Source organism: Sylvia atricapilla, chromosome 1 (assembly GCF_009819655.1).
Source record: "Sylvia atricapilla isolate bSylAtr1 chromosome 1, bSylAtr1.pri, whole genome shotgun sequence".
Taxonomy (NCBI): domain Eukaryota; kingdom Metazoa; phylum Chordata; class Aves; order Passeriformes; family Sylviidae; genus Sylvia; species Sylvia atricapilla.
The window spans coordinates 104,845,749-104,870,849 of NC_089140.1; the positions used below are offsets into that span (position 1 = coordinate 104,845,749).

General features: G+C 40.4%; 1 protein-coding gene across 1 annotated transcript in view; it reads left to right on the top strand.

Moving 5' to 3' along the window:
* COLEC12 (collectin subfamily member 12) overlaps positions 1-25,101 on the top strand; it is a 95,722-nt gene that overhangs the window by 67,006 nt on the left and 3,615 nt on the right. The window contains exons 3-9 of the mRNA XM_066329621.1: positions 9,636-9,758; positions 15,799-15,897; positions 18,455-19,501; positions 20,928-21,416; positions 21,528-21,664; positions 22,378-22,487; positions 24,173-24,318. Of these exons, the coding sequence (XP_066185718.1) occupies positions 9,636-9,758; positions 15,799-15,897; positions 18,455-19,501; positions 20,928-21,416; positions 21,528-21,664; positions 22,378-22,487; positions 24,173-24,318 (2,151 nt within the window). The remainder of the gene's footprint in view (positions 1-9,635; positions 9,759-15,798; positions 15,898-18,454; positions 19,502-20,927; positions 21,417-21,527; positions 21,665-22,377; positions 22,488-24,172; positions 24,319-25,101) is intronic.

Below are 25,101 nucleotides of genomic sequence, written 5' to 3' on the forward strand. Positions count from 1 at the left end.
GAAGTTGGGTATACTTTTCAATCTCAGGCAGCTATTTTTTTCCCCGCTGGAAACCTCATCAGAAGTATCTCTGTATTTTTCCCTAACAAAAAAATAAAAAAAGGTAAACACTATCAAACAAAAAAAAAGTTAAACACTACCCTGTTCCACTGGGTAGTAGAGAAGAGAAAAAAATCCTGATGAGAAGGGCATGCTGGTTGTGCTTCTGACTACTGAATGAAAATTGGTTTAGACTTGTATGAGCTACAAGAGTTTAAAAGCACACTTTGCTGTGACACATGGTATTTTACAATGCTCTTAAATGAATTACCTGCCTCAGCCATGTCAAGGGTGCATGTGTGCACAGAAACTTCCATGGAACAGATGGTAGCCAAATACTTCCACTTAAATTGTGAAGGCACATAAAAATTTTAACTTCTGTAGTTAAATGGAATAGCATTTGTGGCAAGATCAGTGGATACACAGATGTTGCTTTGTTGTGCGTGGCTGGAGTTTACATTGTTTGTTGTTTTTTAAAACAGTGACCCAATGTTTTTAGCATTGCCCTTCAATTTAAAAGTTGCAGAAGGTGGTAAAAGAACAGGTGAAAGCTTCCTGTGAAGAGCATCATTTTTGCACCTGTGCTCTGGATGACTTCTTCATGTCCTTGCAGCACGGGTGGCACTGCCGTGGGTTTGGCACCTACCACACTCACAGCCATGGAGGAGCTCAGGTTGCCCTCTTCAAGAAATGGATCTCAAAAGCCTCAAAGCATGGAGTTAACCACTTTTCTGCCTACCATTTAGCACCGTTACTAGGGTCACTAACACCTAAATACTGTATATAAAATTAGAGAATCTTTGGCAAAATATGCACTTTGGGTGTGTTACCTTTTTTCATCCTTTCCGTCAAATGTAAATTAAATTAAGCTTGAAAATCATGTACATTAGTCATAAAATTATATAATCTTAACTATGTTTCATTAGGAAGTATATTTATTTCAGAATGGAAGGCCTGGACTTTGAAAAAAATGGCATTACTTTGCCATCTAGCACAACTCTGAAGGACAGATCCCTTCTGTGATTTTGCTGGTGCTTTCTTAACTCTGTTTTTACTTAAATCATTGAATGAAGTATCTTCAGGTTGTCTTACGAAGCTGTTTCACAAACCAAAAATTTGGCTTTGATCTCCCTGTAGATCTGGCTATATTTCTTCTTGCAAATCAGTCTAAATTCTTCTGTTCTGAGGCAGAGTTTGAGAGAGGCTCTTTATTGTCATGTATCATGGCTGTCTTGCCTGTCATTGAACAGGTCTTTAATTCATACATGATTTCTATCTTCTTTTAACTGTTCTAGTTTTTCTCTCATGTTTCGAACAGCCTAATTAGGTTTTGGGTTTAGTTCCAGAGACATGCACTGAGTGATCCCTCACTTGATTTCCAGTAACTGAGGACAGACACATCTCTCTTACTCCAGACAGTTATTTATAAGCACCAGCACTTTCTGAGGTTTGTTCTGGTTTGAGTTTGTCTTTAAATCTAATAGCCTATGGGATGCTGGACCCTCTGCTGGTGTGATATTCTTACCACATTGTTATGGCTGGACCTTAAACTATTGCAAATCCGTGATTTTTCATAAAATTTACCACACTGGTTCTTCAGCTCTGTTTGTAATATTTGCCTAACATACAGTTCAGATACTCAGCAGTCTTTGCTTACCCTGTGTTGTGGTTGGGCTTTTTGTATCCTTTCAATTAAAATATTTAGTGTTTAATCACAGTAGGACATTGTTCGGTAATACTATATAATTAAATGGTGGTGGTTGTTGAAGTGTATAATTAGGATTTCTGACAATTCATTGTGATTCTCTGGACTGCTGCAAAGAAGAACAAAGCCAGAGAGAAAATGCTGCCTGGGTTATATAAATAAGTGAGAGATGATGGTCAGGCTGAAAATGAGGGTTCTCCTCTCCTTTAATGAAAGCGTTTGTGTACATTACATAGAATAAAGTATTCCTTACGCTGAAAGCTTTCCAGAGATAATAGTGTTGGCCCTCTGAGGCTCTTTATTATGTCAGATGTGGGATTCTGATTTATGGGAAGTGGCTGCTGCCTCCAACAGACTCAGTCTGGTGTGTGGAGGAGAATTTGCTTGATGGCCCCTGTGTGCAGAGCTTTGGGCTGCAGTGTGCAGATCATCAAGGGCTGGGTTTTCCCATGGTGTCCCAGAGAAGGAAATCCCTCATGTTTACTGAAACACCCTGGGCTTTTGAGACAAAGTGCACCCCTTCCACTTCAGGGGATGAGGGACAGGGTGAGCCCTGCCAGCCCCAGTGCCAGCATTGCCCCCTCAGTGTTGAGAGCTGCTCTGTAGAGGTGGGATTATGAAAGTCCCGGTGGATTTAAGGAACAACTCATCCCCACTTCTTTATTTTAGGAGTCTAAGAATCTGTTGTTCTCCTAGAATGCAAAGTGAAAGTCTCACATAATTACACAGCTGCAAGAATCATAGAACAGTTTGGGTTGCAACGGACCCCTAAAGTTAGTCATCTAGTCCAAATGCTCTTCAGCAATCAAGGACCTCTTCATTAAAATCAGTTTGCTCAGAGCCCTGTTCACCTTGAATGTTTCCAGGGATGGGATATCTACCACCTCTCTGAGCGACCTGTTTCACCACACTCATTGTAAAAGTCTTCCTTTTATCTAATCTGAGTCTACCTTCTTTTGGTTTAAAGCCATTTCCTTTTGTCCTATCACAAGGGGCCCTGCTAAACAGTTCCTCCCCACCTTTCTTATCAGCCCCCTTTAAGTACTGAAAGTTCACAATAAAGTTCCTTTGAAGCCTTCTCTTCTCCAAGTTGAACAGTCCCAGCTCTCTCATCCTGTCTTCATAGAAGAGGCTCCAGCCCTTTTGATCATCTTCACGTCCCTCCTCTGGACCCACTCTAACAGGTCCATGTCTTTCCCGTGCTGGGGACCCCAAAACTGTACACAGGTGGGGTCTCACCAGAGCAGAATAGAGGGATGGAGCAGAATCAACTCCCTCCACTGCTAGCCACACTGCTTTTGATGCAGCCCAGGATGTGTTTGGCTTTCTGGGCTGCAAAAGCACATTGCCAGCCTGTGTCCAGCTTTTGTACACCAGCATCCCCAAGTCCTTCTTGGTAGGGCTGCTCTTGATCTGTTCATGCCTCAGCCTATATTGATACCAGGGATTGCCCCAACCTTGAACTTGGAAAGAAAGGGGCACCAGGTGAATAAGAAATCTTGAATGTGAAGTTCAGGATAAAATCACAGGAACTGGTACCACTGGCCCTGGTAGGGGTTGTACAGCCTCATGAGGCACTAATTCTCAGACAGGGCTTTTGAGGTGTGTTTTCTTCTCTCCAGAGGTTATTTGCACAAGCTGCCAGCTGTGTTGCAAGGCAATCAGATTATGCTGAACAGTGTAGAAACCTGTGGGGATGGAGCAGTTTGGGTTGGGTCCATTTATTTATTAATTTTGTAAGAAAGAAGCTCTGTGTCTTGCCATGTTTACTTGAAATATAGAGTGGCTGTTTCAGCCTGCCATGCTTCATGATTTTCCACCTGGCATAGGAAAACTGGCACAAGTTAGGTGAGTACATACCTACTGCTTGGATTTCAAGTTTAGCTGCTTTAATTGCTTCCTAATAAATAACCACAAACTTTTGCAAAGCAAGCACAGCTTGCATTTATCCCTACTTGATTACGAAACCAGCAGCAAAACCAGCAAATTCCAGAACAAATGACAGCATGTTTGTGCTAAATATTTTTCCAGTGGCATTGTAAAAATCTGACGATTAAGTTAAGCAGGCTGTTGCAATCCACCTGCCCACAAGCCAGCACTGCACTGTTTGGGTGAGCAGGACCAGTGCCACTGTGGAGACAGGGCTTGCCAAAACTGTGGCGTGGGAGGAGAAGTTGACCTTTACTCATTAGCTCAGAAACATGTAGGGTGTCTCTGTACGTGTAGCTCCAATTACAGCTTTTACAGTGTGAGAGTAGACTCTAAACTGAAGGAATTGGTTTTATCTCAAAACAATAATATAAACAGGCATGAAGCAATTTCAGTTTTTGCCATTTGTGACCATTATAAAGAACAATTGCTTTCCAAAGTAGGCCAGCATATGGAACCATCGAATAATCACTTTTGCTCACTTCAACAAAACCTGTCCCATGATTTCTGAAGGATCATGGGAATTGTTTCCATGAGGGGTAGGTTAATAACCTGTGACACAATACAAAAGAGAAGACAAAAATCTCACTGTGAATTTTGTCTCTGGCTGGATCCAGTAATCTCAAACCTATACAAAGTTGTTGTCAAAGATGCTGTTGACTGCTTTTCCTTAGTATGCTGATATAATGTGCTGGAATATTGTCATTACCAAAGCTTCTCTGTAAAAAACAAACACACAAACATATTTTTCCATATATTTGAACATAAATGTGTTTGTGTGTGTATATATATGAAAACACTCATATGCTTGAACTTTAAAATCTTCTCTGTCCTATGAGACAAACTTACTTTCATAATTGCCAGTCATGCATATTAGTAAACACCTACCATTTTACATTTGGGTGCCTGAATTTAAGCACTTGCAGCCAGGTTTTTCAAAACATTTCAATATTTAAACCTAGAGATGGATTCCTCATGGGATCACCAACTTTTGCTAGCGAGATAGACACCACTGGGAGCTTGTTGCAACTCTGCAATGTTAATTACCTCTCAGTATTTGACTCCTAGTTACACATTGAATCACTGAATGGTTCATGTTGGAAGAGAACTCAAAGATCCTATAGTTTCTGCCTCCCTGCCGTGGGCAGGGGCACCTTCTGGGGCAGGAGGCCTGACTTAGATTTATATAGTTTTCTCAAGTCCCCTTAAATATAGTTATTAGATCCACTGCTGTTTTGAAAACATTAGCTTTGAAAATACAATCATTTGAAGGCTGCAAACTAAGCTTGAGGTCTTCCTTCCAAAATTCAAAGATGTTATCTCTTTTCAGTGAATCACACTGGGGAAAACCCCTCCAAACTACTATATTTTCGTTTCCTGCATTACATTTTTTTATCTTATCATTATTGTTCTTATTCTTATCTCTTGTCAGGGTTTTGAACAAAACCTTGCATCTTTGTCAAAATTGATTTGCTAGCAGAAATATTATGAGGCCACCTATGATCCTGCAGCCAGAGTCAAGAGAAGAACAGAGAGGCAAATACTTGTAAGAGGATTATTCAGGAAAAAAAAAAAAGTGTGTGCATGTCATATTCCAGTGTTCAAAGATGTGCTGCTGACATGTAATACAGTTGAGGAGTCAGGCATTTTGTAAGGTGGTTACAAAGAGCAAAGGTATTTTAAACCATGGAACAAAATAGCAACAACAACAATCCTCCAAACAAATAAAACCTGAAAAACCCAGCTCCTCCTTCAACAAAACCTCTTCTTAGAGCTCAGGAGGAATCTGCAGATGTATACCCCCTGTGTGAGAACAAAGTCTTCAGTCACTGGAATGCAATGCTATAAAAACAAATACTACAAAGCCTGGTAACAGGGGGATGTCTCACTTGCATATTTTTTGTGAGCATTTTGGTTTGCAGAGAAGGGGGTCCCCAAAGCATGTGAGCAGCAGGATCTCTTTGTACTAGGTTGCTGTCTGTTTGGCCAGATGTCTTCCCAACAGTGAGGCAGAAAAACCAGAGCTCTTATTAAAATAAGTCAGGGAAAGGAATGGAAAAAAGCGTATGTCCAGTGAGATGAGGCACATTGAGTCCCATCTGATATTTATTAAACATTGATCGAATCAGCAGTGAGAAATGCACGTCATGTGGAAGTGACCCCGGCTCCCTGGCTTTGGAAGTCAGTGACAATTGTGTGGGAGCAGACCAACATTGAAAACACGTGTACAGGACACAGAGAGTAGTGTGCTGCACTAGGAGCATCATTAACAAATGGAGAAGAGCTGACTTCAGCCTAGAATGCCCTTTTGTGCAGGTTTTATGTTTGTTCTGTCAGTGGGATGTGTGCGTAGGGTCTTTCCCTTTCCATTTAGTCTACAGCTTCTAGATGAGATGTGGTACATCTCCCGGAAGAATTCTGCATTTTATGTCATCATAACAGCAAGCAGTCTAGTGGATAAAATTGGGGGAGTTCTGCCAAATTAAAGCCCGAGCATGGCTTCCTTCAGGCCTCAGCTTTTATGGTAAACCTGCATGATTTTATGCCTGCCTGCTGTGTTTTGTGTAATCACAGTAAGCATTTTTGATTGTCTCCCAATTGTTGCTTAATATTTTGGCTATTACATCTTTACTGAACAACGTTTGAATAAAAATATGTCCTCACAACATGGATTAAATGCATCTCCTATATCAGAACAATCTTATTTGGCCATGATCCTTAAGCAAGGTAATGGGGAAGAATAACAGGGCAAGTAGAAGTCAAGGTCAGTGCTGGGGAGCCCTGATTAAACTGTAGTTCATCTCTGTACAGAGAGGATTGCATTCCTGGCTTTTGCCTTTGCATATAGCCTGATATATTTAATTGCTCAGAATGAGTCTTCCAAATCTTTTCTTTAAGGGGTACCTATTTCTTTGACATTTTTGTAGTAATTTTTATATGCTTTTATAAACTAGAAAATCACGAGTTACTAGCAAAAGAGTTAAGCAGTACATGTTTGCAATAAAGAGCAAATGTAATTGCTCTGGAAGACTTTATTGCATCCTAGGTAAAAGAAAACAAAGGAGCCTGTTAGAGCTTCCTGACTTTTCACTCCAGCCATGGACCTGGGTCATGTTAGATGAGGGTAGCAGGGGTTCATTGGCAATCAGATGTAGTTTTAGGCTGACAGGAGAAAGCCCCAGCAAGGAATGCAATACACAGTTCCAGGCCAGTTTGTTAATGGAATCACTCCAGCCTGTATGATTGTTTTAGTATGATGTGCCTGTGTTATTGATACCAACCATGCTGGACTGTTAAAGGATGGAAAGGTCTGGCTTTTGTTGGGGTGCTGTCGTGATGTCAGTTTGAAATACACTGAAACTACAAGTTCTGAAAAGCCAAAGTGCTGTTTTATTGAACCAGAGGTAGAGAGAGTTGAGACAAGTGAAACTGGATCCCTATGAAGGAACATACATGATGCTTGATGCTGAACTGCAATACATCCAGTGACATCAGTGAAGTTTCAGCTCGTTACACTACCCAGGAAGCTGGAGTACAGTGACAGAAAGCAGGTCATGTCATAAAATGAGTAATCTTAGTATGAGACAGTTATCAAGTGAAACTTTTCGTTGTTGCAATTGCTGCCAAAGGCTTTGTTTTTACTTCTGCCTTTCTCTGTGTTTTGTACCTCTGCAGTCCATCATTCTTCCCAGATAAGGATCTAGGCCTGCTTCAATTAACATTAAAATAAGGAGGATCAAGCTTTCTGTTTATCTGTGTATTTAGAAAGTGAATATGATGTGAGTTTTGCCCCCAGCTTGTTTTTGGATATGTGGGACTTTCAAAGACAACCAAACTGGAATCTGAACTTTAAACCCTTCAGCGAAGGAACCTTGCATTTAAGGCACAGGGGCTCAATGGGCCCATTAGTACCAGCTAAGACCAGCAAAATGGTGCTCCAGACACCACCAAGTTCCCATTGAAATCATTTCAGTCTTGGAATACCTATTGCAAACCTTTAGAAATCTACACTTTCTCTTTCCTGCTTTTTCAGCAATTAGAGCTTTGTCACCAGCAAACTCCTTGAGACTGTAAACCAAAGAAAGCAAGCCAGCCCATGCATCAGGATCCATAAGCAAACCTGACAACTGAATTACGGACTTTTCACCTTTTCTTTTGTGGCGCAGGACTTACCACCCTTCCAAATCCAAGTCACCAATAAATGAGCTAAACAACTGCTTGTCTCTGCCAGCTCCCTCCCTTCCCACCTCACAGAAGGCAGAAGAGAAGCCTTTACCCTCTGGAATTTCTGTTCTTGAGTTTGTGCTTACAAGCCTTTGTCTCTTTTTCCCATAATGTTCTTGAAAAAAGAAACAGATGTTCCCAGCTGGTCTTATGCCTAAACCACAAGGAACCCAAATCTATGACATCACTTTTATCATATGGCTACCGAATGTGATGTCACCCTGAAAAGTTTATTTTAAAAAGTGATGATGTAATGTGGAAAAGACATGCAAAAGATGCATTTCTGCCTTAGCCACAGCACGTATATGTGCAGGGAAGATTGAAGAAAATGCCTTGTCAAATAAACTTTGTATAAATCCTCTTCCTCAGTTGTTCCAATGGGGTAATCCTTCCTTCTTCAAGTACCTTAGGTTTAAAGGAAGTCATTGGAAAATGTCACTGGAGAGAGAAATGCAGCTGACTTAAATCATTATGTTGGTCACCCATCCTCCTTGAACCCAGGGAAAGTAGCCTGTGCTTTTCTCTTAAAAAAAAAAAAAAAAAAAAAAAAAAAGAAAAAGAAAAATAAAAAAACACTCTGTAGAAGGTCTTGAGTTTGGAAAAGTCAATTCATCTGTGTGTTAGGCCTCGGGGGAAATATAAGTTACCCATAAAAAGCTACAGAGCAAGTTTTGATTAGTTAAGTAATCTGGTACATAGAGTTTATTAGAGCTTAAAGCTTTCCTGTGGGACTCCCCTAATAGTACACAAATAGAGTGAAATATCAAAGAAATGCATTTTCTGACAGACACAAAAAATTACATTAATCCTGACCTGCTTAATGCACCTTGGAAAGACGGATAAATCCCGCCTATTTCTTCCAGCACATTGGTCCAGTTTTCAGGTTTTTACACATTTGTGCTTCTGATTAATAATCCATGGTTCCAACGCTCTTGAGCTATTCCCAAGGAGCACGAAAGAGGAAAATTGCTTCCCTAATAGACTCAAAGATATCAAGCCATTCTGCAAAAAAGTTTAAATATAGAATAGTAAAGCTCTGCTTTCTTTCATCAATTTGAGGCCATTTTTCTTAGGCTTGTCCACGAAGAGAAATTCACCAGCATTTTTTCTGTGGATGAGCAGATGGCTGTATCAGTAAAGCACCCCTTCTTTTCTGTGAAAATAATGTTTTCCAAAACCCTCCAAAAATATGCAAAAAGTCTCTCTTGTTGTGGAAAGAAAGTGTATGCCTGGTAACTATCTGTGGTGCTTGCTACAAAGCAGAACTACTCTTACCGGGTTTTCCCAATGCTCTTTTATTTCTGTGGTTTTTTTCTGCCAGAACATTTGTTGTGTCCTATTGCTCCCACGGGGATACCAAATGCTAAAAAAGAGCTGCTACAATGTGAAGCCTGACAAAGGAGATGCTAATAAAGGTTTTATTTCCAAAGATCACCATAGTCTTGTTAGCACAATCAGAAAATAGCCACCTCTCAGGAAAGCCAGAGGTTCTCCAGTGAAGCAGAACCTACTTCTCTTACACTAAGATCCCAAAGTGATTGTTTCACTGAGCACATGTTTTAACCACCATGATGTTTTATCCTGGTAGTATAGGCAAATAGGCACATATTGATATGTAAACATCACTGATTAGATAAATAATTTGCTCTTTAGAAAACAGAGGAAAGGAAATGAGGAGACAAACACAGAAATGTGTTCTTTGCCATTGTTTTAAATTTATTTAAATCTTCTGTTGCAGGTATTCAGGAGGGGAGCCAATGTACCAAGTGTAAAAATAACTGGGCGCTGAAGTTCTCCATCATCTTATTATACATTTTATGTGCCTTGTTAACAATCACAGTAGCCATTCTGGGATACAAAGGTATGTATACATTGAGACCAACATTTCACTTTCAGACAAGCATCCGAACACATTGTCATTTATTAGCTAGCCAGGCAATTTGTCATATTTTAGCCTGAATATCAGTACTTGGGCAATGTTGGCTTTTTTGTACATACATAACAACAAACTGCAAGCTTAGAATTTCACTTTCAAATAATTAGGAAATTTTGCAACTAGATTAGACATTTGAAAGGAAAGTTAAAACAAAATGATCATTCCTCCACCAAGGAGTACTGGAAGACACAAAGCTGTGTAACATGTGCAACAGCCAGGAATATCATGCTGATGTAATATTTATCACAGGAACAAAATGTAGTATCAATATTACTTTGAAGTGTCTGGAAGAAGAAAAATATACCAGGAGGTGCCAGTGTATTGACTATCCACAATAATTATGATGGACAAAGACACCTAGATGCTTTTAACAGTAATTTCAAAGATTTTGGTAGTTGAGCAACCCGGTAATGGAGAGAATTTCATTTGTGCAAGTCATTGGTTGGGAACATTGGGAAACACTGGGAAAATTAAAATTCCCATAAATCCTTATCACTAATTAACTGTAGCCACTTAGGCATTTATGGAAATGTTTTTATGCAAATACCTGCTTATTGCGCAGTTAGAGCTATAGTAAGTTAAATAAATAAGATGTGAATTTCTGGTATGAAAAGGAAAGTGAACAACATCATTGTGAGCCTTCTAACCGGGTACCACAGCTTGTTGCAGAGAAAACCAAACTAGCTCCTCTAAACTACCTGTCTGAGTATGGCTCTGAGAGTAGCTTCAAAACCCCTCCAAGGAGCTGGGTAAATATTCGTGTGATTAGCATGCAGTGCATCCTGTGCTGCCAACAGCTGCACTCATAGTAGAGCTGACATCACCTCTGGTCCTTTGCCAGGGAAAGAAAAGGAAATTGTAGAAATAGAAAGGATAAATAATTATTTAAGAGGATTTGGCACAGTTTTGAGTGGGAGAAAATTAAAACTATTTGGTTTAGATGAAGATTCATCCAGGGAAAAGAGAGAATGTGAGGAACAGATAGAGAGACTTAGGTAATCCTGTTTCATGACAAAGCAGACAGAAGGTGGCAAATTTACATCAAGTGTAAAAAAAAAAAAATGCAGTACATCTATGTAAATACATCTCCTGAAGTAACTGGTCTCTGGAAGTCAGATTTTTGAGGGACAAAAACCCAGGATTAAAAAGCTTATTCTTGATCTATGAATATAAGATCATTTAGTCATATGGATTAGGGGAGGCCTTTTGCAGATATAAATCTGCAGAGATCTGCTTACATCAGATGAGAATGGCATCTTTCCAGACTTAGCCCAGCCACTAAATGACTGAGGTCTAGCAGAATTTCCCTCAGGAGTTTTATATAAGGCTGTCAGTTCTGGGGCTTCCCAGAAGACTCTGCCCTCACTCAGCATCAGATGCAGCATGTCAAGCTGGAGAGACTACTGCTCTTTATCTTGTTTTGGCAAATGATTTCATGTGTGGAGGAAGCAGCAGCAATAAAGAAACTGTCCAGAAGACTTTAGGTGAAGGAGTTTGTTTTCCTTATTTCAATCTTGTTTTCAAGCTTCTTTCTCTATGGGGACCCCCGGCACCATCTTTTCCCCAGGCTTTGCTCTCTTATTGAGGCTCAAACTTTGCTTCACTCATTTCTAAACTTCTTCTTTGAATGAGCAGTCACTCACCAAGGATGAGTCTTTCTGTAATAGCAGTACCAAATCACAGCTATTCAAGATAAGGACAAAAGAATCCCCTCTTCCACAAATAAATGTAAAAGGGTTTGTAGGAAGAGGGATGATGCATGTCTTGCTTGCAGACCCTAAGACATTTTGGTGACCACTGCTTCACTACTCACCAAGTTGGTGACTGCAACATTTGAATGCCAAGGAAAAGAGGCAAAGAGACAAAAGTCTTGTTGAATCCAAGTATTCTTTCTGTAACACCAAGCAGCAAATGGCCGTATGTCAGGCATTAATTCTGTCCTTTGTACCTGCAGTTTAAGAGCTTTGTCTTCAGGGTACCTATGTGCTAATTTGCAGGGCAAACATAAATTAGATAAAACCCCAGCTGACAGTACATATTCAAATTAATTACTGAAATAGTTTTGATAGTTGAGAAGGGATAAGGCCTTAACGAAGAACAAAACTCAGAATACAAGTGTAGAGTTCTTGAACTCTCCTCCCTGTATCTTGGCTTGTCTTTTTTACTGCAGTATTACACTGAAAGAAGGAATTCTGCTGGCATCAGGGATTCTTTCAGTCTCTTAGCTAAGTTTCCATTAAATTCGCCTCCCACACTTATGTTTATAAAGCCCAAAACTACTTTTAAAACTTTGATTCCTACATCGCATTTAAATATCCTTTGTGATTTAAAACATTTAAACTACTAATCAGTGGATTAAATATGGCAAACAAAAAAGTAGCTCAATGGGAGGCAAAGTCAACACAGAGCAAACCTCCAAACTAGTGGTAAAAATTACATAGTATGTTGGAGAAACCTGAAACCAAAACATGAATGAATAACAAGGAAACAAAACATGAAGGAATAACGAGGCAAGTTTAGTATTCTTCTGCTCTGAGAAGACAAATTATTGTTTAAAACGCTAATAAAGTAATCTGTAATTTTTGCACATTCTTTATTAAATTCAATGAAAAATACAAAGTTATAATTTTTCTGGCACCAGCCAGTGTCAGATTAATCTGTTGAAGATGAATGATATTCCTCTGACTCGTTCCACTAAGGGAATGCTTGCAGCTTGAATTTCTGGCAGTTTTTATACTCTAGTCAGTCCTTTTTTTAAGTTTCTTGAGTAATGCTCACCATGACTTTCATCTACTTCCTGTATCTCTCTCCCAGACCAGAGAGACACATCTCTCTTGCCTGCCATTACCTGGGGCAAACACATCCTGGTGAGATGGCACATTTTGTCATAGTGGCTTAGACTCAGACAGTCCTCACTGTTCTGGTCAGCAACTACTTGAAATTTTGGCTTCCTTTAGAAGATCTTCACCACATTTTCCACTGTGGTCTTGTCAGAAATTGAGATGGCAATGGAGAGAGACCAAGCTATGAATTAAGGTGAAGTTAACAAAAAACAAGTTAAGACACACAACTTCACCTTTTTAAGAGTGGGCAGATTGTTGGGAGCAGTAGAGTCCCCTTTTGTGTGGGATACTACAGCTGATTTGCCTGTTGTCTTTTTTTGGAGGAGGTGGAAAGTGGCTGTTCAAGTCTGGGGCACTTGCTAGAGGCTGACTTTCACTTCTGAGTGTTTCATATGCTCACTTACCACTGAAGACTCCATCCAGAGATGGTGCTGGGAGCTCCTACCAGGGAAGGAAAGACATTCCCAATAACAGGACATTGGTCTCTATGACCTCTTTTGACATCAAGAAAAACAAAACTCAGCATTGGCCTCTCGCTACTCATTCTCTCCCAAATTCATCCTTTCCACTTGCAGGGGAATAGCAAGAAAAGCAAATAAGCTACAACTTGCTTTGGGAAGGAATTTGGGCAGGGATCAAGTTCCCCAAATGCATTATTTGTTTGACCATGGAGGCTAAGGTCCCACCCCAGTGGCATAAAGCAAATACATGCATTGGTTTATCTATGGGATGGTACCTTAGCCCTTGAACTAACCCTGCAGTCATCTTTGCAGAGACCTCTTCTGTTTCTGCTGCTAGAGTTGCGTGGTTTGGGGGGTTCTTCCACTTTGAACAATGAAAATACCATATACTGTTGTATAATTACTTCTGTTCAGTCTCATTTAGCTGCCAGACAACTACTTACTGACAGGATTACTGCTATTTTCATTTGCTTTGGACTCATCAGGGTTATATTTTAACTCAAGCTTCCAGTGTTAGATTTCATTCAATCCTGAAAACATACTTGTTACATGAGAGTTTAGTTTTATCAACTTCTGATCTGAAGTACAAACCGTCATTCATTTGGACAGCAAAAGGAAGAAATTACATTTTTATTTAATTACTGATAATATATATTCATTTGCCAACTCCGCGGTCCAAACTGGGGAAAGCAGTTAAATATTGCTCTAATTCTGAATTAACAAGAGCCACAGGTAATGTGACATAGTCAAGGCACAGGTTCAGCAGAAACACTTTAATTAGGCCTGTTTTTAAAATACAAATGATCTCATAAGGGCCCTCTAAATGCCGAGTGAGCCATGCCCTGGCATTGACTATCTGTCAGTAGACAAAGGAGAACACTACAGTGAACAAGGAGCTGCCTAGAGCCAGAAGGAAAAGCCAAGTCCTCACTCTCACTGCATGTGATGTACAGGTGTAAACATGCATCAGTGGAGTGTCAGAAGTAACTGAAGGACCTTTGCTGATCTGGGCACCAGCCTGGAAGACATCAGGGCAGGACAAACAGAGAATCAACTCTGGCTTCATTTAGGAAAAATGGCATGTAGCATTTTGACAACTTTAATGGGCAGAAGAACCAGTGAAAAAATAGTGCTATAATGGGGAGAAAAATGCTTTCTAAAGCAGAAGGTATTGAGCAACTGTCCCTCTGAAAAAAGCAAAGCCATTATTGTAGCCTGGGTCTGGTGTTTAGCAAGCAATCTGTCATCATCTCAAATATAGAAAGCCACACTCCGACTGCACACACAGTAGAGTCTCTGTTTTACTGGCTTGTTAGGAGCCTAGAAAGGACCAGGCAGATAATTCACCAAAGGGCGTATGGTCTCTCTGAAGAGCCTGAGACTTTATTTCTGTTGTAGCTCCTCAGTGCTGTTGTATCAGATAGTCTTGGTCTGGATTTCATGTTGGTTTTGGGGAAGCAGCAAAAGCCTCCTGTGTAACTGTGGTACCTAGAATCAGAAAAACAAATGCAAAAATTAATAAAGAAGGATCATCTGATGGACTACACTTTAAACTCTGGGATTCGTGTGGTTGCTGATGAGCAGCAAAAGATCCCTAAATTTCACTTTTCATGAAAAGCCAAATCTTTACATAGCAGCAATGAGAAACACTTTCTTTCTTCTGTTTGAAAGAAGGAGCTGGCACAATAACTCGCGTAGCCTCTCCCAGAGTTGTGACAGACCCATTCTGCTCCCAGTGTAGCAAAAGGACTAAATAATCTCATGATGAGAAGCAATTTCTACCCATGGTTGTGGCTTGAATACAAAAGGCTGTTAGACAAAGTTTGGTATTGAAAGCTGTAGGCTACCTCAAACCTTGCAAGAATTTCACATTTTTTGCCACTGGAAGCCACCCTGGGCTGTTTATTTGTTGCTCTGCTTTTTCCATTCCCATATTAATTTCATTAAATAATTGAATGTCTCAGTGACAAGGAAAGTTCTCAGGCATTACAAAACAAAGGGCACATCAGTCATAAATCTGCATTTCCTGAATGACCATCCTTTCAATCTTAACAAGGCACAATCATTTCAAGACTGTTTTGAGTGATCTGTACCATTATCAATATATTTAAACACCACCCCCCCCAAACATTTAGTAATCACTATCATAGTCCTAAGTTTGCTATCCAGATGGTAACTTTTAATGATGAAAAGGCACAAGAAGAAAAAAGTTCTTTTTAAGAAGAAATGTCTCATAGCAAAAATTAAAGGAAGTCTTCTTTCAGACATCTGAGCCTTTAGCAATCAGTTGTCCTTTGCCATGCAGCACTATGCTTGAAGCATGGAAACACTGTTAAAAGAAAAGGACTTTGTTTGTGATGAAAACCCAATCTCATTCAGGAGAGAGATTGCTCATGGGCAATAAAAATGTTTAGGGACTTCTGGCTGACTGAAGAAGTAGAAGAATTCTGGGTCCATCAACAAATAGGAGTTCATCCTTCCAACATTTCACAGAGGAACAGCAGAGTGTAATGGCAAGCAAGGCAATTTTAAGGCGTTTTCTTTTTTTTTTTTACTGTTAGGTGGTAGAGGTGTGGGGTTTTGTTTGCTTTATTGTTTACTAGTCTTTTTCCATCATTTCCCTTTTCTTCTTTCCATAACATACTGTTCTCTCTCCCCTAGTTGTAGAAAAAATGGACAATGTGACAGGTGGCCTGGAAACATCCCACAGAAGATACACAGAAAAGCTCACAGAAGTGGAGAGTGATCTGAAGAAATTAGGTAATCTACACACAAACAAAGCCCCTTTGTTTTATGGACCTGGGGTATTCTCCTGGCAGATTGAGGCAGAAAATTTGTCTGAAAAATCTCTGCCTATGGCAAGATACAGCACTTCCATTCCAGTTTCTTGAGTACTTGGGAAAGTACTTAAAAATAGTACAGATCAGCTCTAGTTAGAAAAGGGTTTTAAGAATACTTCAAAATTTACAGTTCCCACTGAAGTCATTCTGAAAGCGTTTATATTTAAATAAACAGACCCTTAAATGTTGTCCTCAGTAAAGAATCTTCTCTGAGGCAGAGATAGCAGAAGCTGTTCTACAACACAAAACATAGCAGAAGCTGTTCTACAGCACGAAAGATTCTACATAAAATGAGCACCTATCACCCAGTCATCCTGATGCTGTTGTAGCAATTAAGATTCAAAACTGAAGGCCATTTTACAAGGTACACAAATAAACAGCTATTGCAAATTCATATGTCTGAGACAAGTCTATTATTTTCATAAATTGTTTCTTGATCACCTCAGGGAGTACAGGACATAAGACTGTTATCTGTTTGAGTCTCTCCCAAGTGCTATCCAAGTTCTCAATTTTCAGGAAGACATAAAACAAAATCATAGATAAAGATTCTGGTCTCTAAGTGTACATTTTTACTTTTCTTCCTTCCTTTACTTTTCTTTCTATGTACATAGACATAGAGTTTTTATTGTAGAAGTATTAATATACTCATACATCCTTGTGATTCTTGAAATAAATATTGTAAACCATATATTGAGACATGTATGTAGTTTTGTAAACCATATATTGAGACATGTATTTCTAGGAAAACTTCCTTGCTTGCAGCTTGATTGTAAATTTTTACAGCTTTTTTCCCTGAGAAAGGATCTGGCTTCTAAAGTATTTGCACAGTGCATTTGGAGTAAGACATGGAGTAAAGACATCGAGTAATTCAGTGACATGTTCTTTTACTGACGCATCCACAGAAGTGAATGTTACACTTTAAAGCTCGTGCAACCTTTTGGATTTTATTTGGGTTATTATATTATGCTGATTAAATTTTCATGACTTGGAACGCCTTTACGTCTTTCATGCCCACACACTGCTGGATGGATGCTCAATGAGATGCTCAGGATCATCAGTTCCCTTTTAAGTGGACTTGAAATGGAGGAAGTTAGGAAAGCTCTGGAGCAGTTTGAGTAGAGGACGTGAAAGTAAGAGAAGTGCTGTAGGGCCAGAAGGATAAAAGCATGTGGTGAATGGAAGACAGGCCTTCAGGGATTAGCCGTATGTGGACCTGGCAGTTGTCAGAGCTGTATGAGGAACACGGTATAATATGAGCTATAGCCAAGAGGTAAACATAGAGTCAGAGATGAGAAGATCTGGGAGTGAGAGAAGTGGCAGGGAGAGGAACTGTGCTCAGGAAAATGTCCATCCGCAAAAGACTCCATAAACACTTCAGGCTGAAGTCTCACAAGCCATCATTTGATGTTTGCCATCATGACTCATTCAATCACACCAGACAAAAGCACCATACACAGCTGTATTCACTGCAATTTATGAAAACCATACTACTCTCTCTTGGCATCATCTGAAATTATGGACTTCAGACTGTCTAATTCATAAATATAGCTACACTTATATGAGGACAAAAATATATGGACTGTGAGCAGGATAGTGAAGTGATTGAGGTCAAGCAAGGGAGTCTTTCCTGAAAGCACGTGTTGACTGCTTATTTCCTTGGTTTCTATATCCTGGATGATAGACTGAGCAATCTCAAATATTTTATCATACTTGGACAAGCTTCCAGAAGTATTCCATAGGGCAATGTAAGCACAAGCAGAGATGTTCCTCAAAGATGAAAGGTTTTGCCTTCCTCAAACTCAGAACATGAGGAAACAATAATGGCAAAATTAATGTCATTAAAAGCAATTGTAATGTATTAGAGAGAAAACCAGAAATATATCTTATCCTTACATGTCTGAAGTAGCCTGCTGGCAAAGGTTTTGTCTCTAACCCAGATCGATTTAAAATAAGTATGAGAACTTACTTAAAACTAAACCCAAGATTTTAAAAATTGGAACTATATGTACTAAATCACAATGAAGGTATTCTGCTTGCAATCAAAAGAAAGAAAAAGACTTGAATAGATAAAATAAACTTCTGAGCTTTCAGCAAAATCCAGTTGTAACTTCAAAACCTACACTTGCTGATACTTATTTTATGTTTTGAATTGTTTCCCATTCAGTTTTCATTCAGAACACAGCATTCTTGACTGCATATACTCATCAGTTTCTAACCATAGTTTTTTCCTATTTGTGATGACAAAATTACTGTTTCATTCTCCTCAGCAAGACACAAGGTCTCCATCAATTCCTCTGTGCTTTTTTTTCTCCGTCTAGAGGCAGTACTTTGCTTAGTGGTTTCTCTTTACTGGAATAGAATAAAAGCTCTGCTGAACTGTTTGAGAACCTGACTGTTCTTAAAATACACTGTGCTGTTTCATACTGTGTTTTAAAAAACCCTAAAGCTTTTCCATTTTTTTTATTCGTGTACAACAGATGACCAAGCTGGACAAAAAGCCTTGAATACTAACACTGAACTGTCCAGCTTCAGATCTGATATTCTGGCTCTTCGTCAGCAACTTCATGACATTGCAGAGAAAACTACCAGGAACAAAGAGACACTGGAGAAGCTGCAAGAGTCTGGAAATGTATTAGATGATAGACAGAACCAAATGAAAAGTGCCTTAGACAGTAACTCTTTCATGATCATCAGTGTCAATAAGACTCTTCAGGCATATACTGGCTATATCAACAATCTTCAGCAAGACACAAGTAATATACAAACCAACCTGCAAAGCCAAGAGCATTCTCATAATGTAGTCATCATGAGCCTGAACAACTTAAACCTGACTCAAATACAGCAAAGAAATCTTATCAGTGCCTTACAGAAGTCAGTGGAAGATACAAGCTCAGCTATTCTAAAAATCAAGAATGACTTTCAAAATCTGCAGCAGGTTGTCCTTCAGGCCCGGAAGGACACTGACTGGCTTAAGGAGAAAGTACACAGTTTACAGGCTTTGGCTGCCAACAACTCAGCAATGGCAAAAGCCAACAATGATACACTTGAAGACATGAACAATCAGCTCAGCTCCTTCAGTGGGCAGATGGAGAACATCACCACAATTGCCCAAGCCAACGAACAAAGTCTAAAGGATCTCCAGGAACAGCATAAAGGAGATGAAAACAGAACTGCTGCCAAATTCAGCCATCTGGAAGAGAAGTTCCAGGTCTTTGAAACCGATATAGTCAATATCATCAGCAACATCAGCTACACTGCTCATCATCTACGGACACTGACGAGCAATCTCAATGAGGTCAGGACAACTTGTACAGACACCTTAAGTAAACACTCAGATGAGCTGATTTCCATGAACAGCACACTAGCCAATATTCGCATAGACTCTGCATCTCTCAAGGTGCAACAGGATTTGATGAGGTCAAGGTTAGATGTTGAAGTTGCCAATTTGTCAGTAATAATGGAAGAAATGAAGCTGGTGGATTCCAAACATGGCCAGCTCATCAAAAACTTCACTATCCTACAAGGTATGCAGCTTCCCTAATGATGTGTGTGTGCCAAATTCCTGCTTGCATTACTTCTTTAGGTCTGTGGAAGTTAGTGCATGCTGATAGAGTGTCCTGGGCTTTTCCATTATCTAATCCTAAACTTTTGAAATTTACATGTAGCTTGAATTTTTCATACTAATTTTTCTATGCCTTTTTTACATAGCTAAAATGGGGATATTATGAAAGAAGGTTCTGACTTAGCAAAATTTTATTCTGTCTGACTGACTGGATCTGCTTTTGATTTAGTTTCTAAAACAAGCGGGTGAAGGTGTGGAATGTCAAGAAACCAATCCCCAGTAAGAAGGAAATGGCTAAAAAATATATGTTGGACTATTCCCAGAAAGGTCCACCCTTACTGAAAAACAAGTTGCTATTTCACTTTAAGCCAGTTGTTAGTCTGCCAGAAAACATCCTACTTTGCTTAGTTTTTTAATTCAGGGATGCTTTATTTTCTCCAGAAATAAATAGCATCAGGTTTAGGAGGTTCCTCCCAGCCAAATATTATCCCAAATGAAAAGAACACTCATATTTCCAATCAGATGTGAACCAGTATAAAACTCTATTCACAAATATAAATCCATTGCTCCAAATAAACTAAGGCTGCATTAGAGCCAAGATTACATGTCAGTAACCTTAACCGTTCTCATTTCAACCAGGCTTAAATGATTCCAGCTTGTAAATCTGTCTCTGGAGGAGTTTGAATTATGTAGATTGGTGCTGAGGGTGGGAAGGTATTGACAAGGGATTTGCTCATCCATGAATGGAATCCCAAATTGTTTTGTTGTTTATTGCTGTCACAGCGTTGCCATTTCCTGTTGTGGGTTATTGTTCCCCATCTTGTTAGAGCTGGCCAATTTGCAACTTCTGGTCTTTCCCACAGTTGGCCTTTAGTTCACTATCCATCATTTTGTCTCTTTTTGACACGCCGTTACTGACAGACCAACAAACAGGATAAGGAGAAAGTCCTGGGTCTAAGAGCAGAGAGATGAGACTAGAAGGAGGAGTGTGGCAGAGTGAGGGAACATGACCACCAGCACACAGGACTAGTGCATAAACTGGTATAGACTAGTGCACAGAGTTTTGCAGAGACCTTGGCTGGTCACCCGGGGCACAGCATCACCAGTTCACGTGACTGGGCGTGCCATACTCATACACATACAAAACACAGAGTATTTTCTGTGTCCTGTATTTTGTGGAGATCAAGGAAAGAACAAGGAAAGCATATAGGACCTGGAAAGCAGCTGCACTATTACAAGCACTGATGAAAGCAGCTGTTAGTCCAGTTTCTGTGTTGTTAAATATCCAGTGGCGCTGGTCAGAAATGTATTAAACAAGCCCACCCCACATGGGCTTTTTGTTTGGTTTTCTGTGCATACTCCCACTTTGCATGCTTACATTGTTTCAGGCCCTCCTGGTCCAAGGGGACCTAAAGGTGACAGAGGTCCTCAAGGTCCTCTTGGCCCTGCTGGCCTAAAAGGACAAAAAGGAGAGAAAGGAGAGCCCGGACCACCAGGACCTGCAGGCGAGAAGGGCCCCCCTGGGCCAGCCGGGCCACCAGGAGAAAAAGGAGGGAAAGGGTCAAGAGGATCACCTGGTTCCAAAGGTCAGAGAGGTTCTCCTGGCAAGACAGGTCTGCCTGGACCAAATGGAGACCCTGGGCCACCAGGGCCACCAGGCAAGGATGGCCCGCCAGGGCCTCAAGGCCCACCAGGATCTCAAGGCCTGCAAGGAACGGTGGGAAGCCCAGGGCTACCAGGACCACGAGGACTAACTGGACTACCTGGAGTCCCTGGGCTGCCTGGTCCGAAGGGCCCACCTGGCCCACCAGGGCCGCCAGGTCCAGGGATGCCAATGGCACTAAGGAGTGAACCTACGCCCGAACCCGAGGCTAATGGTAAGCCACCAACATGCTGTAGATGGGTATGGGTTCTCCATTTGTTACTGGCCCCTACTGCTCCATTGAGTTACCAATAACAGGCTTAACAAAAAAAATTTCACATCACAGGTTGTTCTCCCCGTTGGAAGAACTATACAGAAAAATGCTATTACTTTTCAACTGAAAGAGATTTTTTTGAAGATGCAAAGTTATTCTGTGAAAAGAAAGCATCACACTTGGTTATCATCAACGACAAAGAGGAGCAGGTAAATTACTTTCTCTTGCTGTTCTTCAAGGAGGGAGTTTGAAGTTGTTTTACCTGTAGAAACCACAAGATAGTGAGAACCTGAGAGCACCATGAATTCGTATAAGTAGAAGTAAACACATTAATTGACTCATTAGAATTTTGTCGACCCTCTGCCTGATCAGCAGCTTCTCCCTGTGCAGAAGGGTACCATGAATAGAACTGATGCTGACGCTGAAGGTGGTGGGCACAGAGCAGTCAGAAAAGCTGCTGAGAATTGTAGAAGTTTTGAACCCTTAAAGATAGAATCCTCATGTATTATCAAAGTATTTTTTGCAGCAATAAATATTATTTAATTTTAAATTATCTGACTAGTATGACCCAAAGGTATCTTTAATCTAACTCTGTTTTTAATACTATTCAACATGGCAGTGGGGATGTCAAGATACAATTCCTCACTCTTTGGGGTTTTTTCAATTTTTATCTATAAAATATTACCTGCGACTTTATGTCATCCTAATTTTCATGCCTAGCTCTCTCTACCTTCATTGCAAACACTGAAAGGAATTCTAGCCTGAGCAAGGGGTCCCAAGGCCAACTCCTGCAACATATCTTCAGCTTAGAAAAATTTCTCTGGCCCTCCCTATTCTAATAACAAGAGGCTTATTAAACCAATGTAGTTTATTGACTCCAAAGACCATTGTCCTTGTTATGACTAAGATCTTTCTTTCACAGCAATGGCTAAAAAGGCAGGTTTTTGGGAAAGGCACCTTCTGGATTGGACTAACAGATTCAGAGAAGGAAAATGAATGGAGATGGGTGGATGGATCCTTACCAGTTTACACGTATGTAAATAAAAAGCAATCACTCTTGCTGACACTTCTAAAAGCAGCGTTTAGAAATTATCTCATGGATCCAGATGGTTGTAGATGCCAGTAATTTAATTTGTTAACTGAGGGTGCTGGGGTTCTTTCTCTCTTCCTTCTCCATGCACAAGGATTCTTTTCCTTGCCAGGAAGAAAACTGAATGTTGAATGAAAGAATCACATAACTACGCAGTGCAGTGTTTCTTGCCAAAGCTTTTGCTTCTGACTTTTATTACAAAGTTGAGATGGAAAGCACAGTTTTACTGTTTTGGTTTGAATTTTCCTTATTTGCATTACAACTGGCTATAAATAGAGTACTGATAAAAAATGACCAGTCTTTAGATAAAGCCCAAATCCAAGTGGAAAGCATTCAACATAAGGAAAATGCATGAAATTAGGACATCTATACTTTGTCCAGCTGAGAACTGAATTGGCAGCTTTCCAGGAATCCTAGGGCTACACCTAATTTGTCCTAAATGGAACAGATTGCAACCACCCAAATTTTTAATACTGAGGAGTAGACTAAAGAGTTTATACATCTGAACATGCTGTGCTTCAGAAAAACAGGCTACACAGTCAGTCAGATGTTACGAAATGATTAGCTGTGATCTCACTGGTGTTCATTTAGATGAAAAACATGGAAAAAGTCAGATTCATTTCAAATGAGCCATAGTATTTTCCCTTTTTTTCTCCTTTCCCGTTTTCATCTTTCTTCCTCTTTATGGCAGCACTGTGACTGACCCTACTTAAGGTGCTGCTTTTAGTAGATTTCCACTACACCATGGTTTTAGGTGCTCTGTCATAACCTCAGAGCTGTTGGTTACAGATTTTTGGAGTATTTCATTATTCTGGAAAGCTGAGTGTCCTCCCAGGTTCCTGATTGGATGCTCTATGTCAGGCAGGCATGTTTTTTAGCTGAGCATGGACTGTGTCAGCCAGCAATCACAAGCTCCCTTCAACAACCTGTTTCTTCAGGAAAATGGAGCTTTTAAGTCCTGAGTTTGGAAGCGTTTCTGACTTGTTAAACAAAAACAGGATGAGGAAGCACTTGCTGCAAGATTTTTTCCTTGCTACATTCAATTTTGCCATCAAAGCTAATGATCTCAAAAGATGTGTGTAAATGTACTATGTGCATTTCTTCAAAGTCTATAGAATTCCCTTCCCATCTGAGCACGTGTCCCTAAAACACATGTATCTTTGCTGTTCCTCCCAAGATGCCCACCTTTGGTGCAGTCAGAGGGCTGAATGCCTTTGCAGTGAGCAAGGGCAAGCTGCTGCCATTTTGGCAGTACCTCCAAGCACATGGGTTCTTCTCAGTCCCTTCTGCCAGCGGGAGTGTGGTATGCAGGTTTTGCAAGCTTGGAGCAATGCACATGGAGCATGAAGCACTCCCAGCGTGTGTGTGTGCATGTACACTCAGAAACTAAAATAAAGTTCATTGGTCTAAATTTAGGTCTCTGAGTTTTGGCAGCCTGAGGCCAAATAGATTCCCTTCTCTGTAATACATCTGTTTTCCATTTTCAGCAAGAGTCATGTATTGTTTGTTTCAATGTGTATTTCCCGTTCAGAACAGATCTCATGATGTTTTCGTTAATTTCTTGTGGTGAAAACCTGCCATGTGTGCTGTGTTGTGCAATCATATCTCTTTCCTTTTTTGTGGAAAGAAACTGGAAAATTGGGCAGCCTGATAACTGGAGTTACGGGCATGAGCTAGGGGAAGACTGCGCTGGGTTGATCTATGGTGGGGTCTGGAATGACTTCTACTGTGAAGATGTTCACAATTTCATTTGTGAAAAAGACATGGACAAAGGTAAGCAAGACCCTTGATTTGATTATTTCATCTTGTCCATACTAAATGTCCCACAGCTGGAGGTGAGATCTTGACTAAATGCTAAGGCAGTGCCTTGTTGAGGAAGAGGGGGAATCACATGTGGAACACTTCCACTCAGATCCAGATGCAAATGCTGGATTTATTGCACTTGGAAAAAGCTGCCTTGAAGCTGGCAATAGCCATGGCATGCTCAGCATCTTTGTAAAGACCACATTTCCTGTAGCCTTTACGCATGCTTAAAATTTTGGGCACAAAATTTTGATGATGATGATAAATTGGCACATGCTTCCACACTGGAAGCTGTCTTTTTAGGGTCAGTGGCCACACAATAGAGAAAGCTGACCTTAGAGTGGCTCAGGAACCAACCTTCAAAAACTAAAAAGACTTAGTTTTGAAAGTCTGTGCAATAGGAGGCACTTGGTGACTGCTAAGGAGATCTTAAAATTCCCATCACTGCCAGGAGATGTCCCATGGGACTGAGAAGCTGGGTCCATAGGCCATAAGCATCTCATGTGTTGCAGCTGGAGTAAAGGATTCATAAACTGCCAGTGGCCCAGCAGTCAGCCAGGTGTTTGCCACAGGGCATCTCTTTCTGTTGACACAGGCATTTCTGTAGGAGCAGAGGGCAGGTGGTTCCCATGGCTGCTCAGAGCCCGGCCCCATCATCACAGAACGTGGTCAAAGCTGGTGTTTGTGTTCATGGTGGGGCTCTGCCTGAAATGTTATCTCCTCCATACAACCTGTTTAAACATCGCTTTGCCA